Genomic DNA, 15,482 nt, shown 5'->3' on the forward strand with positions numbered 1-15,482 from the left:
CCTGGTATCCCTGCAGATATTTCCCTTGTGGATTAGCTATCAACTCTTCTAGATTCTTTTTGCCATTTAGCACATTAAGAGACAATTCATCTTAGACAATTAACCTCACCAGCTTGCCTCAGGTGTGGATATCCTGAGGAATACATAGTCAATAGAAAATTTATAAATTTAGCACATCATCTACAGTACGTTCCTGGAACCAACCACCCTTTCAATGGGGAACAAAAATTTCTTCCTCCGATCCCCTCTAAACATTATACCTCTCATCATGAGCCACTAGTTTCTACTGCCTATTATAAATACAGGAGATTCTGTAGAAGCTGGAAATCAAGAGCAATACACATGGAATGCTGGAGGAACTCAGCAGGTCAGGTGGCAACAAGCCAACATTTCAAGCAGAGACCCTTAATCAGCACTCAACAGTCAACGTTTCAGGCTGACATCCTTCATCAGGATCGATCTGATGAGAGGTTTTGGCCGGAAATATTGATTGTTTATTCATTTCCATGGATGCTATCTGACCTGCTGAGTTCCTCCAGCATTGTGTGTGTGTTACTGTCGATCATATCTATTCTGCTCATAATACTCTAAACCCTTACCCCATTCCTACTTGGCCTTATTGGTTCAAAGAAAACAAATCTAGCCTAATTGATCACTCACCATCCCTGTCAACAGCCTGATGAATCTTCTCTGCACACTCTCCAGTACAATTTCATCCTTACCAAAGTTGTGCTAATTAAGTTAATAGATTATTCTCGTTTATCCCTAATTTAATATAAATAGCAAAAAGAATTGGAACGGGGAGTTGATGAACAGGTCACTGCAATGGTAGAACCCAAACTTCTGATTGATTCTCCATAAACATCTTGGGCTTTCTATAGGTGTAGAACAGGTCCTAAAACGTGCTGTCATCAGAGCCTAGGCTTTGCACAACAAATATTAATGCCTCTTGTGAAATTCCAGATGAAGACCAGTATTGCCCTCTAAAGTGCTCTGTAGTGAATAATTTGTAGGAAATGTAAGTAGGGGGAAATTGGATTGCCCTGTGTGCCATCATGTACATGATTGGCTGAACAGCAGCCTCCTATGCTGTATGAAACTATGAAATATTAAAAGACCAAGTGCAGTTGATTTCATCTTCAGATTTCATACTTGTTAAGTGAGTTTAGAGGTTTAGACCAGTCCAATCTTGAGGGAACTCTGTCATCTATTCATCATCCTTAAAGAAAAGCGATGCTACCTGGCAGATGCCTCCACACCTGCTATGAACAAATTTTATCTTGGGTTGTTGCCCCTTACAGTTGCTCTTTTGTTTTAAAGTATTAGGTATTGTGAATGGAATGTGTTTCCTTTCAAGAGTCGATATTCTAAACTAATTAGTTTTTGTAAACAAAATTAGTGCCTGCAAAGTTGACATCTGTTAGCATGAGTGAAGGAAATCAGATGGTCTTTAATTCTTCATTATAATTAACTAATACAGTAATATATTTGAGTTTCTCTAAAACACCATCATAAGTCTAAAATAATTATGCTAAAGGATTTTTGAAATTGTACAGATTGTCTGGAGCTGCCTCATGTATGAAGTCCTGAAGAAAATACGAATTTACGAAACATTTCATGATATTTTGAACTTCAATCTTTATGTTTGTATGCTTTTTAGGAAGGAAAGCTTGAATGCCTTCGCTGGCTGATGAGTGAGACTGAAGCCATTGCTGAGCTGAGTCCTTCAGATGGGTACCCTGCCCTTATACATTATGCAGCATGCTATGGTCAGGTAGGCTTGGACTGGAAATTAAAACAACATGCTTATGCTTGTCTGTTAGTGCTATTGTGTCTTGTAGGCTGGGCTGTGCATTATATTTCACGTGAGTTAGTCCAATTTCCAATGCATGCAAATGGGGGCAAAATTGGATTCATTAATGTCTCTTTTTTTTAGGAAAATTAAGGCTTCTTAGAAGCTCTGAATGTTTTTTTGTTGTGGCATCATTTATATTGTACACATTAATGAATGTCAATTGTGATGCCAGCTTGTAGCATTTTCCTATCCTTCTATTATGGATCTAAGTGTGGCAACAGGATTCTTTATCAAACTCACTGAACTAACTGAGCAGTAGGTAGGCCCTCCTCTACTCAGTACTAGTTGCAACAGTCATTGATTGTCAGTTATTTCTTCTTGCTGATGCTGTAATTCAGTACATGCTTTGCACTTACTCGCTTTGGTTTTTGGAGATCATTTGGTGTTAGAGTGCTAAATGTTGGATGATCTTTTCATGACTTCAGTCTCTTGCTCAGAGCCAGTTGAATCAGAATCAGGTTTTCGACATACAGTATGTCTTGAAAATTTGTTGTTCTGTAGCAGCAGTGTAGTGCAATACATAAAAATAACCATAGAGTGTAATAAACATGAACAAATAGTGCAGAAGAGGAATAGTGTTCAAGTAGGGTTCAGAAATCTCATGGCAGAGGGGAAGAAGCTGTTTCTAAAATGTTGAGTGATGCTTCTAGACATGGATGTACTCAATAAGAATGTCTCCTGCCACACACATTCTAGGATGAGGGCATCTTTGGCAAGTCTGGTATTTATTGCATATGAGAAGGTGATAGTGAGAAATCTTGAATCTGGTGGGGGTTCTTCACAGTAAGTATTCCAGAATTGTGACTTAGGAATGATAAAAGATTGCTTTGGAGAAAATCTGCATGTAGTGGCATTTCCTTTCTTGTTTTTAACAGTGGAGACTATATGTTTGTGAATTAATCATCTCAGTATTTACCCAGTGAGTTTTCCAAGTGGTGCACATTTACAGCCATGATGACCTAGTGGTGCTAATCCAGTGGGATATTGGAAGTTGACAAACTCTCTTTGTTGTTGCACCTATACAGTGAGTAGTAGGGTCCTTTCCACCAACCTCCTGATTTTTGCCACATGTTGAAAAAGCATTGGGGGTAGCAGGGGAAAGAACTTGCTACAAGATACTCTGCCTCTGACCTGTTCTCCTCTTTTAGCCACTTTATTATTCAGACCTTTGTGCTTTTGGTCAGTCGAGATCCCCAGGGTATGATGTTGGAGGGACTCTGCAATGGTAATGTCTTTGAATGGCCATCTTTTTCTCTCATTGAAGATGGCTGTTGAGCAACTCTTTCGTAGCACAATATATCCCTATCTTAATACCGTTCAGGCTGTGCTGCATGCATTTGCAAATGGAATTGAGCATTGTGCAATTATCAGTGAGCATCCTTCCTTCTGACCTTTAAGAAGGAAGGAAGTTCATTTATAAAGCAACCAAAGTATCGGTGATTACATGTCCACCATTAAGCATGTTACACCCCGGTTAAGGTTTTTACTGCTATGCAGTCTGCTCTGCTTTCAGCATGTTTGGGTTTGAAATAAAGATAAGGGGCTATGTTGTTCAACTTTGGCTGATGCAGCATCCCTATCAGGATGGCGAAATTGGGAGAAGGTTCTAGAGAATGTTGGGCAGAGAGATTTTTGTGATGGACACTGGTGTGGGTTGAGGTCTTCTTGGCAGCACTAGGAGAAGACAGTAAGAAATCTGGCTGAGGATGTCGTCCCTGTTGTACAAGGTGCTTTGTGCAGATGAATGGCTTCAAGGAGAAGGACCAGTACTGCCATGGGAGAGCCCGTTTGTCCGAGGTGGATTTTGAGCGACGTTCAGAAGGTGGTGTGTACTTTCACACAGACCATGGGTCCAATGCGTGAGTTAAAGACAACTTCAAGATGACCAACTTGTGTGCACATTTGGACTGGGTTAACTGTAATGGGTCCTTTTTATTTTTTTTCTTTTCTGTTCCAACTAACTGTTTGCTACAGCTGACATTTGTAAATATACTTCCTTTATAATTGTAATTTCTTGCCAACAGCTGATTGCATGGGGGCAATATTTACACAGTACTCACAGAGGTTGGGGTTCGGGTGGTCGAGGCATCCCAACTTCCTGGTTTTGATGGGACCCAAGTCATACCCTAGACATACGGAGTTTGAGAAAGGTGGTTTTCTCTCCGCGGAGTCCGGTGGCTGTTAGCGAGAGCCTAGCAAGCCACATCTCTAGAGACTCCCGGTAAAAAGGGGCTTCATGCATATAGTCCATACCAATAAAATTCTGAGGAGGAACTGGATGATATTTCATTCTTTTTATCCTGCTAATGTACAATCTAAATCATCCAAGTTATTGATCAGGAACCTGTCTTCATTCATTCTGAGACAGTTTACTACCATATCTACATTTGAGCTACTGACAAATGACTGCAGAGTGATGGTCCATCCACTGATGCCATGGTCAATTACTCTGTAGTGCAGAGCATATATTCCTGAGAAGTGCATTTCAATGCAGTGAAACTATGTCACTACGTATTAGAGTAACATAACTTACTTACTTATTTGCGCCTATAATCCCTTCTGGGGCGTAGGCCACCAACAGCAGCTTGCCAGCATCCTCTGTCCTGGGGCAGTCTTTCAAGTTATCCCAGGTATAGCCCTTCTTCTCCTTCCTCTCCCAGGAATAAGATTTTTGGAGATTCTGTAGCATTGGGTTTTTGCAGGATGGGGTTGTCTACCCTGTGCCCAACCCTCCTCCTTTTGCAGCTGGGCTTGAGATAGTCCATGGCGGAGTTGAGTAACAGAGTAGTGTGACTAAATCACAAGTGTTTCTTGGATCTATTTGGAGAAATTCTACAGTAGTTGTCAGAGTGGATGTAAAGAATACTGTAAGATGTTTGGTCTTGCAATTGTAAGAGCACAGCTCTTAACAATACCTCTGTGGTAGACAGGAAGTCCAAATCAGAATCAGGTTTGTTATCACCAGCATGTATTATGAAGTTTGTTAAATTAGCATCAGCAGTTCAATGCAATACATAATAAAGAAAAAAAGAATAAAATAACAAATAAGTAAATCAATTGCAGTATACTTATATTGAATAGAGTAAAATTTATGCAAAAACAGAAATAATATGTATTTAAAAAATGAGGTAGTGTTCACGGGTTCAATATCCATTTAGGAATTGCTGAGTGTGTGCCTTCACGCTTCTGTACCTCCTACCCAATGGCAACAGCGAGAAAAGGGCATGCCCTGGGTGCTGGAGGTCCTTAATAATGGATGCTGCCTTTCTGAGACACTGATCCTTGAAGATGTCCTGGGTACTTTGTAGGCAAGATGGAGCTGACTAAATTTACAACCCGCTACAGCTCTTTCGGTCCTGTGCAGTAGCCCCCTGCCTCCCCCAAACCAGACAGTGATGCAGCCTGTCAGAATGCTCTCCACATTTCCTCAGTAGCAGTTTTGGAGTGTATTTGTTGATATACCAAATCTATTCAAATTCCTAATGAATTATAGTCACTGTAGTGCTTTCTTTATAACTGCATTGATACGTTGGGACCAGGTAAGGTCCTCAGAGATCATGACACCCAGGAACTTGAAGCTGCTCACTCTCTCCACTTCTGATCCCTCTCTGAAGATTGGTATGTGTTCCTTCGTGTTATCCTTTCTGAAGTTCCCAGTCAGCTCTTTGGTCTTACTGACGTCAAGTGCAAGGTTGTTGCTGTGACACCACTCCACTAGTTGCTATATCTTGCTCCTGTACGCCCTCTCGTCAATGGTGGTATCATCAGCAAATTTATAGATGGTATTTGAGAAAATTGAGATAATTGTGCATAGCTTTTGATCTTCCCTCAATGGAGCTTATAGTTACTTTTATTACAGATACTTTTCTTTTATGTTCTGTAAAGCCATTTTCTTGAACACCATGTATTGTAAATTTCCATCTGCCTAAAGGCTTACCCCATTTCCACTGTTTATGTAAGTGGACTTAGCTATTTGAAAGGATTTTTCCCAGTCTTTAACAAACTAAAAAATGTAATTCTAAAAAGTAATGAATGAAAGCTAAATTTAATTGTGTTCAGTTTTATTAGGATTTTATGCTAATTGGACATATCATAGTATTTTAATATAAAGCAAACTTTTCCCTAAGTTATTACTGAATTCTTCTATTCTTAGCTCAAAATTTTCTGCTTGTCAGTACAAGTTAAATTTAGATAATGTTAGTACTCTAAACTGAATTTAAGTCTAGTCATTGAGTATAATTAATGGAAGTGTACAATTTACAGGAAACATTTGTAAATATTTAAGGACTTGATGTGGTATTTTGCTTAATTCTTGGAATAATTTTTCTAGGAAAAGGTTCTTCTGTGGCTTCTACAATATATGCAAGAACAAGGAATATCTTTGGATGAGGTTGATCAGTATGGAAACACGGCAGCTCATGTTGCAACACAGCATGGTCATCTGAGTTGCCTTCAGGTAGGATTCACTGAATTATAAATACAGTTTTGCCAGAGTTTGAGTAGGATACATGTGGTTTTACAATGTCATATTGAATTAGAATACATTTTTTTCACACTTAGATTAAGTTATACTGGATTAAACATGGAAATATTCTCTTAGAGTAGTGGCCGCCAACCTTTTTATGCCCAAGATCCCCTGCCTCGGCCTTAGTGAAAGGCAAGATCAACCTACTAAATTGTTTAGAGAGAAAACAGCTGAGATTGTACTTCCAGCTTGAGATCTTTTACAAATGTTTGTATTTGGGCTAATTGTATTTGAATTACATAAAATGCTTTTGTCAAACTTTCAAATTAATTCAACCAGGAAACACTGTAACTAGCATATTAAACAGGCCATAGCTGTCTTTCTTTAAGAATATTACAATACTTCATACCTTTTGTAGTAACTTCTACTTTGAAAATGGACCACTCGACAACTTCATGCCCAAAGGAGCAACTTTATCTGGGATGGAAAAATCAGTATTTAACATACAGAGATTTTCACTGAACTGCGTTACATGACGGAGGGGTTATACACACATGCACACCGGGCAGAAAGAACGGAAGTAAAACCCCGCAACCATGGAAACAACCTCTCTTTACAAACAGCTTTCCGTAGCAGGAGTATTGCCATATTAGCATTATCCTAATTAGTATTACTTATTTTTATAATGCTCACATTACCACACCTTTAATTCTAAGTTTCATTATTTAATTTTATTTCAACACAAAAAAATAAATTAATAAAAATTGACTGTTGTACTCAGTGTGATGACTGGGGCTGAATACTTCCTGCTGTCCCTGAAATTTGGCTCATAACAGCCAGTCTGAGACCGTCTGTGAGGTGTCTGTCAGTAAGACAGCTCCTGTACTTAGATTTAATCATTTTCATCTGTGAAGATGCGATTTCACACAGATAAGTTGATCCGAAGTAGGCACTGACTTTTAGTGCACATGTGGTGTGTTGAGGAAACTTCTCCCTGCTGACAAGCCCCCAAAAGTCACCATCCCTTGATCTTGCTTTAAGCTCGATGTCATTTTGCAAATCAATTATTTCCATTTCCGTATCACTTGGCACACCAAATACTTGCTGGAATTTGGCTGCTATCTGTTCTATATCAATCGGCAGAGATGGGTTTGAAATAAATGCAGCAATATAATGATGTTTAACTCCCCAAAATGCCGATCAAACTCTATTGCCAGATTGTCTAGGTAACCACAGTACTGCTCAGGGCGAAAAGCATTTTTTTTCTTTGATGGCCTGTAACATTTCCTCCAAATTGAGAAAGTGTGTCAGCCTCATGTTCTTTAAATTTGAAATCCAAACACCGAGCTTGGCCTTAAACACATTTACTGCGCTTATCATGTGGGGCAGGTGTCGGTCTTTTCCCATGAGCTCATTGTTAAGTGTGTTTAATTTAGCCGTTAGGTCTGTCAGAAACCCTAAATCCAGTAGCCACGCGTCATCTGACAGTTCCTCGTGCTCCTTGTTTCTTTATCTCAAGCAGCAAGTCAACAAATCGTTGCAGCACAGCACCCTCGCAAACCGCCTGACAGACTGAATATTTGAATGGACAGTTTCCTTTGTTAGACTGAATGTTGAATCTGCCACGTTTTTCAGGTGTTTTGTATTGGTAAGTTGTTACTGAGACACTAGTATAAGTATGCAAGCTAAGGACACCACTGCTTTTTGTTTCCCAGTTCTTTTACATTTGGGGAATGTTAGAATTTAAAGGGGAAGAAGTGTTGTAATGTGAGCTTTATAAAGATAAGTTAATACCAATTAGGATAATCGTAATATAGCAACATTCCCGCTATGGAAAGCTGTTTGTAAAGAGAAGTTGTTTCCGGGGTTGCGGGGTTTTACTTACGTTCTTTTCTGCCCGGTGTGCATGTGTGTATAGCCCCTCCGCCTTGCACCACGGTTCAAGGAAAACCTCTATGTTAAATACTGGTTTTGCCATCCCAGATAAAGTTGATCCTTTGGACATGAAGTTGTCGAGTGGTCCTTTTCCAAAGTAGAATTTACTGCATATGACTCTCATATGCATTGTAGGGGTAAAATTTGCTTTTGCATCAAAAGATTTATCAGGCATAATGTATTTGTGTATTCATTTTAATTTTTTTTTCGGGATCTACTGGGAAAGTCTCAAAGATCGACCGGTCGATCGCAATTGACTGGTTGGCGACCACTATCTTAGAGCCTGATCTAAGTGCCTAAGAGATAGATTTTGGGGCTTTTAGAACAATGCCTTGTGGCATTTGATCTCTGAAGTAAAACTTTATAATCAGGTCCAAGCAGGCACTGAGTTGACTGTTCCACAAGATAAACATTTTGTACTATTCATCCATTTCCCAAATTGCATCATTTTGTTCACCTTTAGTTTTGAATACATAACATACATTGGTTTGCAGCCAACTACTAATTTGATTTTAAAGTTCTTGTCCTGATACATGACCAGCTTTGGCTTGGTTCCTACAAAACTCTAATCTCCCCAGAAATTCCTTTTCTCTCTTGTGCACCCTTCCTTCTGCTCTTAGGCCTGAATGTCTGGAATCCCTTTGTTAACTTTTCCTAGTTCTTTACTTTTTCTTGAACCAAAGGATTTGGTCACTCACCTGCTGGAATGACATCTTTCACTCAGTAAAGTTTTGTTTATGCTGCCCTGAAAGTGCCTTGGTAAATTAGGTAAATTAATGGTACCATAAAATACAAATGAGACAAACTTAACTTCCTGTGATTCTGATATTTGGGAAAGATTTTCAGTTCCTATAAACTTTATATTCCTGTTGATAAATCCATTATGTATACTCCCTTTTCATTACTGTATTGCACAGGGAAGCATTCAGTCAGTTTTTATGTTATGAGTGTGGGAAATTACTTTGCAATTCTTTAGCCTAGACATGGTAAACCAAAGCACCTTTTACTGTGCTGCTCTACAGTTTTATGTTCTGTTTCTCCATGCTGTACTTGACATTGGTTGCAAAAATTCGATTCCTGGTTTTAACTTGGTTAGTTTGGTTCGAGCAGATGCAGCTTGGAGATGGTATCAGCTAAATTGCTTTTTCATTAACAGTGGCATATCTTGGATCAGGTATGGAGGTGGCTACCAAACAGTAAACCAAGGTTTTATGACATTCATCTGATTGATATTGTAACTTTTGGCCTAAGTATCTTGTTATCACCAGATGCATAAATGAGGACACAACGGCTATAGGGACATGTCTATCTAACTCAATGGCCATTTTATACCTGCTCGTTATTGCAAATACCTAATTAGCCAATCATGTGGCAGCAACTCAATGCATAAAAGCCTGCAGATATGGTCAAGAGGTTCCTCTGTTGCTCAGACCAAATAACAGAAAGAGGAAGAAATGTGATGTCAGTGACTTTGACCGTGGAATGATTGTTGGTGCCAGACGGGGTGTTTGAGTATCTCAGAATTTGCTGATCTCAAGGAATTTTCACGCACAACGCTCTCTAGAGTTTACAGCGAATAGTGCGGGAAAAACAAAATTCATCCAGTGAGTGATAGTTCTGTGAGCAAAAATGCCTTGTTAATGAGAGAGGTCAGAGGAGAATGGCCAGACTGGTTCAAGCTAACAGGAAGCAATGGGAACTCAAATAATCAATAGTTACAATAGTGGTAGACAGAAGAGCATCTCTGAATGCACCTGTCGAGCTTTGAAGTGGATGGAGCAGCAGAGGACCATAAGGATACACTCAGTGGTCACTTTAGGTACAGGAAGTAACTAATAAAGTGGCTACTGAGTGTGTAACTATCTCAATTTGAGATCAATGTTGACAACACTGTTTAAATTTTTTGAAGATTTTAGTTAATGTTTTGATTCCTTTCTGTACTTTTGTGCTGTCAGTCCAGAATATTTGGTGTTATAATAATTTTGTTTGTTCTGGATTTAATCCTTAATTTTGCTTTTTAAGACTTTAGTTGAATATGGAGCAAATGTGACTATACAGAATCAAGATGGAGAGAAGCCTTCACAGAGTGCAGAACGTCACGGGCACACTACTTGCTCACGTTACCTGGTAGTTGTTGAGACCTGCATGTCTCTAGCGTCACAAGTGGTGAAGTTAACAAAGCAACTAAAAGAGTAAGTCATGGTACTACCAAAAAATGAGTACAGAAATAGATTAAATACTCTTTCTTAAGATTAAAATTTTGGATTATGATTGAAAATACAAGATGTCTGCTTTGATTCTTGTGTATTTCTGTTATTTTTTGTTTTTATTTCAGATTTCTATTTCACCAATATTTTGCTTCTATTTTCAGTTTAGAATGTCTTTGAAGCCGAAGTTCTAATTTACTATGGGGCCAATGCCACCGAAACTGAAAATAAAAACAAAACATTGCCCACCCCCTCTCCCCACTACTTTCAAATCTCTTACTATCTTTCCTTTCAGTTAGTCCTGACGAAGGGGCTCGGCCCGAAACGTCGACAGTACTTCTCTTTATAGATGCTGCCTGGCCTGCTGTGTTCCACCAGTATTTTGTGTGTGTTGTTTGACATTGCTGAAATGGTGACTGAGCTTAATTTATTTAAATTCAAATGTGACTAATTATAGACTTGCAATTTACCTCTTCCTAAATTTCTCTGAAACAACTTGCCGCAGAAAATAAATTTGAAGTTGTGTCTTTCTGAAATATTTCTTAAATTTTGGTCAGAAATTGATTTGCAACAAACTAATGCAGTAATAGATTCATAATCGTGAATTTAAAACAGATTTGTTAGTCAGTGCCTAAAAATAAAATCAGTTGCATAGTAGTCCTAGCAGCCTTTATTTTAAAATTTTCATTTAACTGAAGTAGAATATGCTAGTAAAATCCATAAATGCATTTTTGACAAATCAATATTTAAAAGGGCAAAAATCATCTGGAACTTTTAAATATTACTACAAATATTGTCCTGTTTTATTATCAAGCTGGTCGGTCCTGAAAGGGCTGTAATTCATCACTGTGGAAGATCATTATAATTTCTGTTGATATTGAATATTGTAGTTGTTTGAAATGCATACCAAATGAATTACGATTCTTTCATTGCAGGATATTTTGTTTCTCACTGCAAGTTTACTAATTTATACCAAACATAAAAATCCTTACATTTTATATTGTAAGATTTGAGCATTTTGCAGCATTTCCTGGATTCTCACTTGTGTTTGCATTTGTTATAATGCAGGAATCACTCAGTATAATTTGGTATCAATCAATTTATTTATTTAATTTGTGTATTTACGTCTCTTTGTACAGGCAAACAGTGGAGCGGGTCAGCTTGCAAAACCAGCTGCACTATTTCCTACAAGACCAGGCAAAGGAAACATCAGAACTTCAACCTCCCAGGTGCTTAAAATGCCTCTCCGTAGAGATTATCTTTTTATATTAGAAAAAAAAATGAAGATACATTAGCTTCTGCAACTTACACTGTCTTTAAATGCTATAACAAACACTCAGTATTTAATAATAAAAAATTAGCCACATGTAGTTTTCTGTTTACTTAGTTCTATGAAAATTTAGTGTTGCCTTCATGAGTAATTTAATCCAGAGTACTTACGTTGTGAATACTAAATGGAGTACACTAAACTACAAGCAAGTTATTGCCTTGCCCAAAAATAATGTTGAGGTACCTGGATGGTGCAAAATGAGGAGGTTCCATCTCCTATGGTTACATGGGGAAGTGTGTTAGTGGGGGTGGGGGAGAGAGGAGGGCTAATTGGTGTAGATGGAAGAGCAGACCAGGGAATTGAAAGGACCATGTTAAGGAACATGAGTTACAGTTGGATGACCTTCAGCTCATATGGGAGAATGAGGAGGTGATAGATAGGAGCTACAGGCAGGAAGTTACCCCTAAGTTGCATGAGGCAGGTACCTGGGTGACTGTCAGGAGAAAGAAGGGAATTGGGCAACCCAGTACAGAGTTACCTGTTCCCTTCAATAATAGGTATACTCTTTGGATACTGTTGTGTGTGTGGGGGGGGGGGGGGGGGGAAATCGACCTACCAGGGGGAAGTCACAGTGACCTGATCCCTGGCACTGAGTCTGTCTGTGTGGCTGAGTAGAGAAGAGGAGTGAAGTAGTGATAGAGGAGCAGACAGGAGATTCTGTGGATGTGAAGGAGAATTTTAGATCATGTGTTACCCCACCTGGTGCCAGGGCCAACAATGTCCTGAATGGTCCAGAGCATTCTAAAAAGGGAGGGTAGTCAACTGGAAGTCATGGTACATATTGCTACCAATGACATAGATAGGAAAGGGGAGGAGGTTCTGAAGACCGAATATGGGGAGTTGGGTCGAAATCTGAAAAGCAGGATCTCCAAGGGTAGTGATCTCTGAATTGCTGCCTATTTGATGTGTCAGTGAAGATGAGAATAGGATGACTTCGCAGATGAATGCCTGGCTGAAGAATTAGTGCAGGGGTAGGGTTTCAGATTTCAGGATCGTTCGGATCTCTTCTGGGGGAGGTATGTCTGCAAAGGGGTGGGCTTCGCCTGAACCTGAGAGAAGCACCACTATCCTTGTTGATAGGTTTGCTGGAGCTGTAGGGAGGGTTTAAACTAATTTGGTAGGGTGATGAAGATAAGCTAGCCAATAATTTAAAAGTTTTTTTCAGATGTATAAAGAGTAAAAGAGAGACAAGAGAGGATATCAGACCGCTGGACATTTGACACTGGAGATGTAGTAATGAGGGCAAAGAAATGGTGGACAAACTTATAAGTCTTTACTGTGGAAGATACTGGCAGAATGCCAGAAATGCTAGTGTCAAGGGGCAAAAGTAAGTGTTGTTATTACTTAAGAAAAGATGCTTGGGAAGCTGAAAAGTCCAAAGTTAGATAAGTCACCTGAATCAGATAGACTACCTCCCTGGGTACTGAAAGAGGTAGCATAAGAGATTGTGGAGGCATTAATAATGATCTTTCAAGAATCATTAGATTCTAGAATGGTTCCGGAGAACTGGAAAATTGTAAATATCTTGTCACTTCTTAAAAGGGAGTGAGGCAGAAGAAAGAAAATTGTAGGCCATTTTGCATAGCTTCAGTGGTAGGAAAGATGTTGGAGTCTACTATTAAGGATGAAGTTGTGGGGTGCTTGGAGGCACATGACAAAATAAGCCTAAGTCAGTATAGTTTCCTTATCTTGTCTGAGAAATCAGTTAGAATTTGTTGAGGAAATAACAGATAGGATAGACATAGGAGATTGAGTGAATGTTGTTTATTTAGATTTTCAGAACCCCTTTGATAAGGTGCCACACATGAAGCTGATTAACAAAATAAGAGCCCACAGTATTACAGGAAAGATACTAGCATGCATAGATGATTGGTTGACTGACAAGAAGCAAAGAGTCGGAATGAAAGCAGCCTTTTCTGGGTGGTTGTCAGTGACTAGTGGTGTGCCGCAGGGACCAGCTTCTTTTCATGTAACGTGTTGATGACTTGGATGAAGGAATTGATGGCTTGGTGGTCAAGTTTGTGGATGATACAAAGACAGATAGAGGAGCAGGTACTGTTGAAGAAATAGGTTTCTGTAGAAAGACTTAGATTGGGAGAATAGGCAAAGAAGTAGCAGATTGTATACACTGTAGAGAAGTACAAGGTCGTGCACTTTTGTAGAAGCAATAACAACATGGACTATTTTCTAAATGAGGAAAAAATTCAAAACTCCGATGTGTAAGAGGACTTGGGAGTTTTTGTGCAGGGTTTCCTAAAGATTAACTTGTAGGTGGTAAGGAAGGCAAATGCAATGTTAGCATTCATTTTGTGAGGAATAGAATATAAGAGCAAGGATATAATGCTGAGGCTTAATAAGACATTGGTCAGACCATACTTACAGTATTGTGGGCAGTTTTGGGTCCCTTATCCAAGAAAAGATGTGCTGGCATTGGAGAGGGTCCAGAGAAGGTTCACGAGAATGATCCCAGCTATGAAAAGGTTAACATATGAAGACTGTTTGATGGCTCTGGGCTTGTACTCACTGGGGTTAGAAGAAGGATGGGGATCTTATTGAAACCTATCAAATATTGAAAGATCTAGATCGAGTGGGTGGAGAGGATGTTTCTTATAGTGGGAGAGTCTAGGACCAGAGGGCACAGCCTCAGAATAGAAGGACATCTATTTAGAACAGAGATGAGGAAAAATTTCTTTAGCCAGAGGGTAGTGAATCTGTGGACTTCATTGCCACACAGGACTGTGTAGGCCCTGTGGGTATACTTAAGGCAGAGTTTGATAGGTTCTTGATTAATCAGGGTGTCAAAGGTTATGAAGAGAAGACAGAAGAATGGGTTTGAGAGGGATAATAAATCAGTCACGATGGAATAGCAGAGCTGTCTCGATGGGCCGAGTGGCCTAATTCGACTGCTCTGCCTTATGGTCTTATGGAATAGTCTCTTCAGAATTTCCGAAGGTGAAGAACATGGGGTTGGTGGGGGAGGGGTGGTCACAGTTAAAGAGGCAAATGGTGGAATCTCCTGAAAGGTCATGGAGCTTGCACAGAATATGAATGCTGCAGCTGTTTGGGTGGAGGACAGGACCAGGAGAACACCAGCTTTGTTCTGTTTGGGGAGAACAGGGCTGCCACTGCTAAGGATGAATGAGCTATAACATCTGTGGTAGTTTGAGGGTATGTTATGTTTGTTTGATCTAACCTAATCCTTAAGATAGAGATGAAGGAAAAATTATTGTGTAATTTACAGATCAAATAAAAATGGTGACTGCCATTGTGAGGTACAGCAGGTCAAAGTTCTTGTGTATTTTTAAATTTCATGGCACTTTTCAATTCAATAGATCGAGGGCCAAATCTTTCCAAACATAAACTTCCCTACATGAAAATTAATCATTTTTAGCCACAGAGATGTCATGTTGTATTTGTAATATAACCAAGGAGACTGAAGAAAAACTAATTGTTAAATAAACAAGTGGCTATCTTTGGACTCAGCTTTTTCAATATCTAGCTGAAAGGAATGCTTTTACCATCCTCTGATTGGTTCTATACATTTCTAAATTTTTCCGCCTAATCCTGTATCTTGTGCATTGTTCTGGCTCTGTGACTCAGAAGGGAAGGAGGGAGAAGAGACATGTTGTGCTGATTTGTTAGGAGAATGGACAGGAGGTTCTGTGGCTGAGAACGAGATTCCCGGATGGT

General features: G+C 39.3%; 1 protein-coding gene across 7 annotated transcripts in view; it reads left to right on the plus strand.

Annotated features, from left to right (window-relative positions):
- The window catches only part of sncaip (synuclein, alpha interacting protein), a 99,273-nt gene that overhangs the window by 72,478 nt on the left and 11,313 nt on the right, over window positions 1–15,482 (plus strand). For all 7 annotated transcript variants that reach the window (XM_073069419.1, XM_073069445.1, XM_073069410.1 and 4 more), the window contains 4 exons: window positions 1,661–1,774; window positions 6,186–6,311; window positions 10,278–10,447; window positions 11,602–11,691. In XM_073069419.1, the coding sequence (XP_072925520.1) occupies window positions 1,661–1,774; window positions 6,186–6,311; window positions 10,278–10,447; window positions 11,602–11,691 (500 nt within the window). The remainder of the gene's footprint in view (window positions 1–1,660; window positions 1,775–6,185; window positions 6,312–10,277; window positions 10,448–11,601; window positions 11,692–15,482) is intronic.

The sequence above is a fragment of the Hemitrygon akajei genome, chromosome 2 (genome assembly GCF_048418815.1).
Source record: "Hemitrygon akajei chromosome 2, sHemAka1.3, whole genome shotgun sequence".
In the NCBI taxonomy this organism is placed as follows: domain Eukaryota; kingdom Metazoa; phylum Chordata; class Chondrichthyes; order Myliobatiformes; family Dasyatidae; genus Hemitrygon; species Hemitrygon akajei.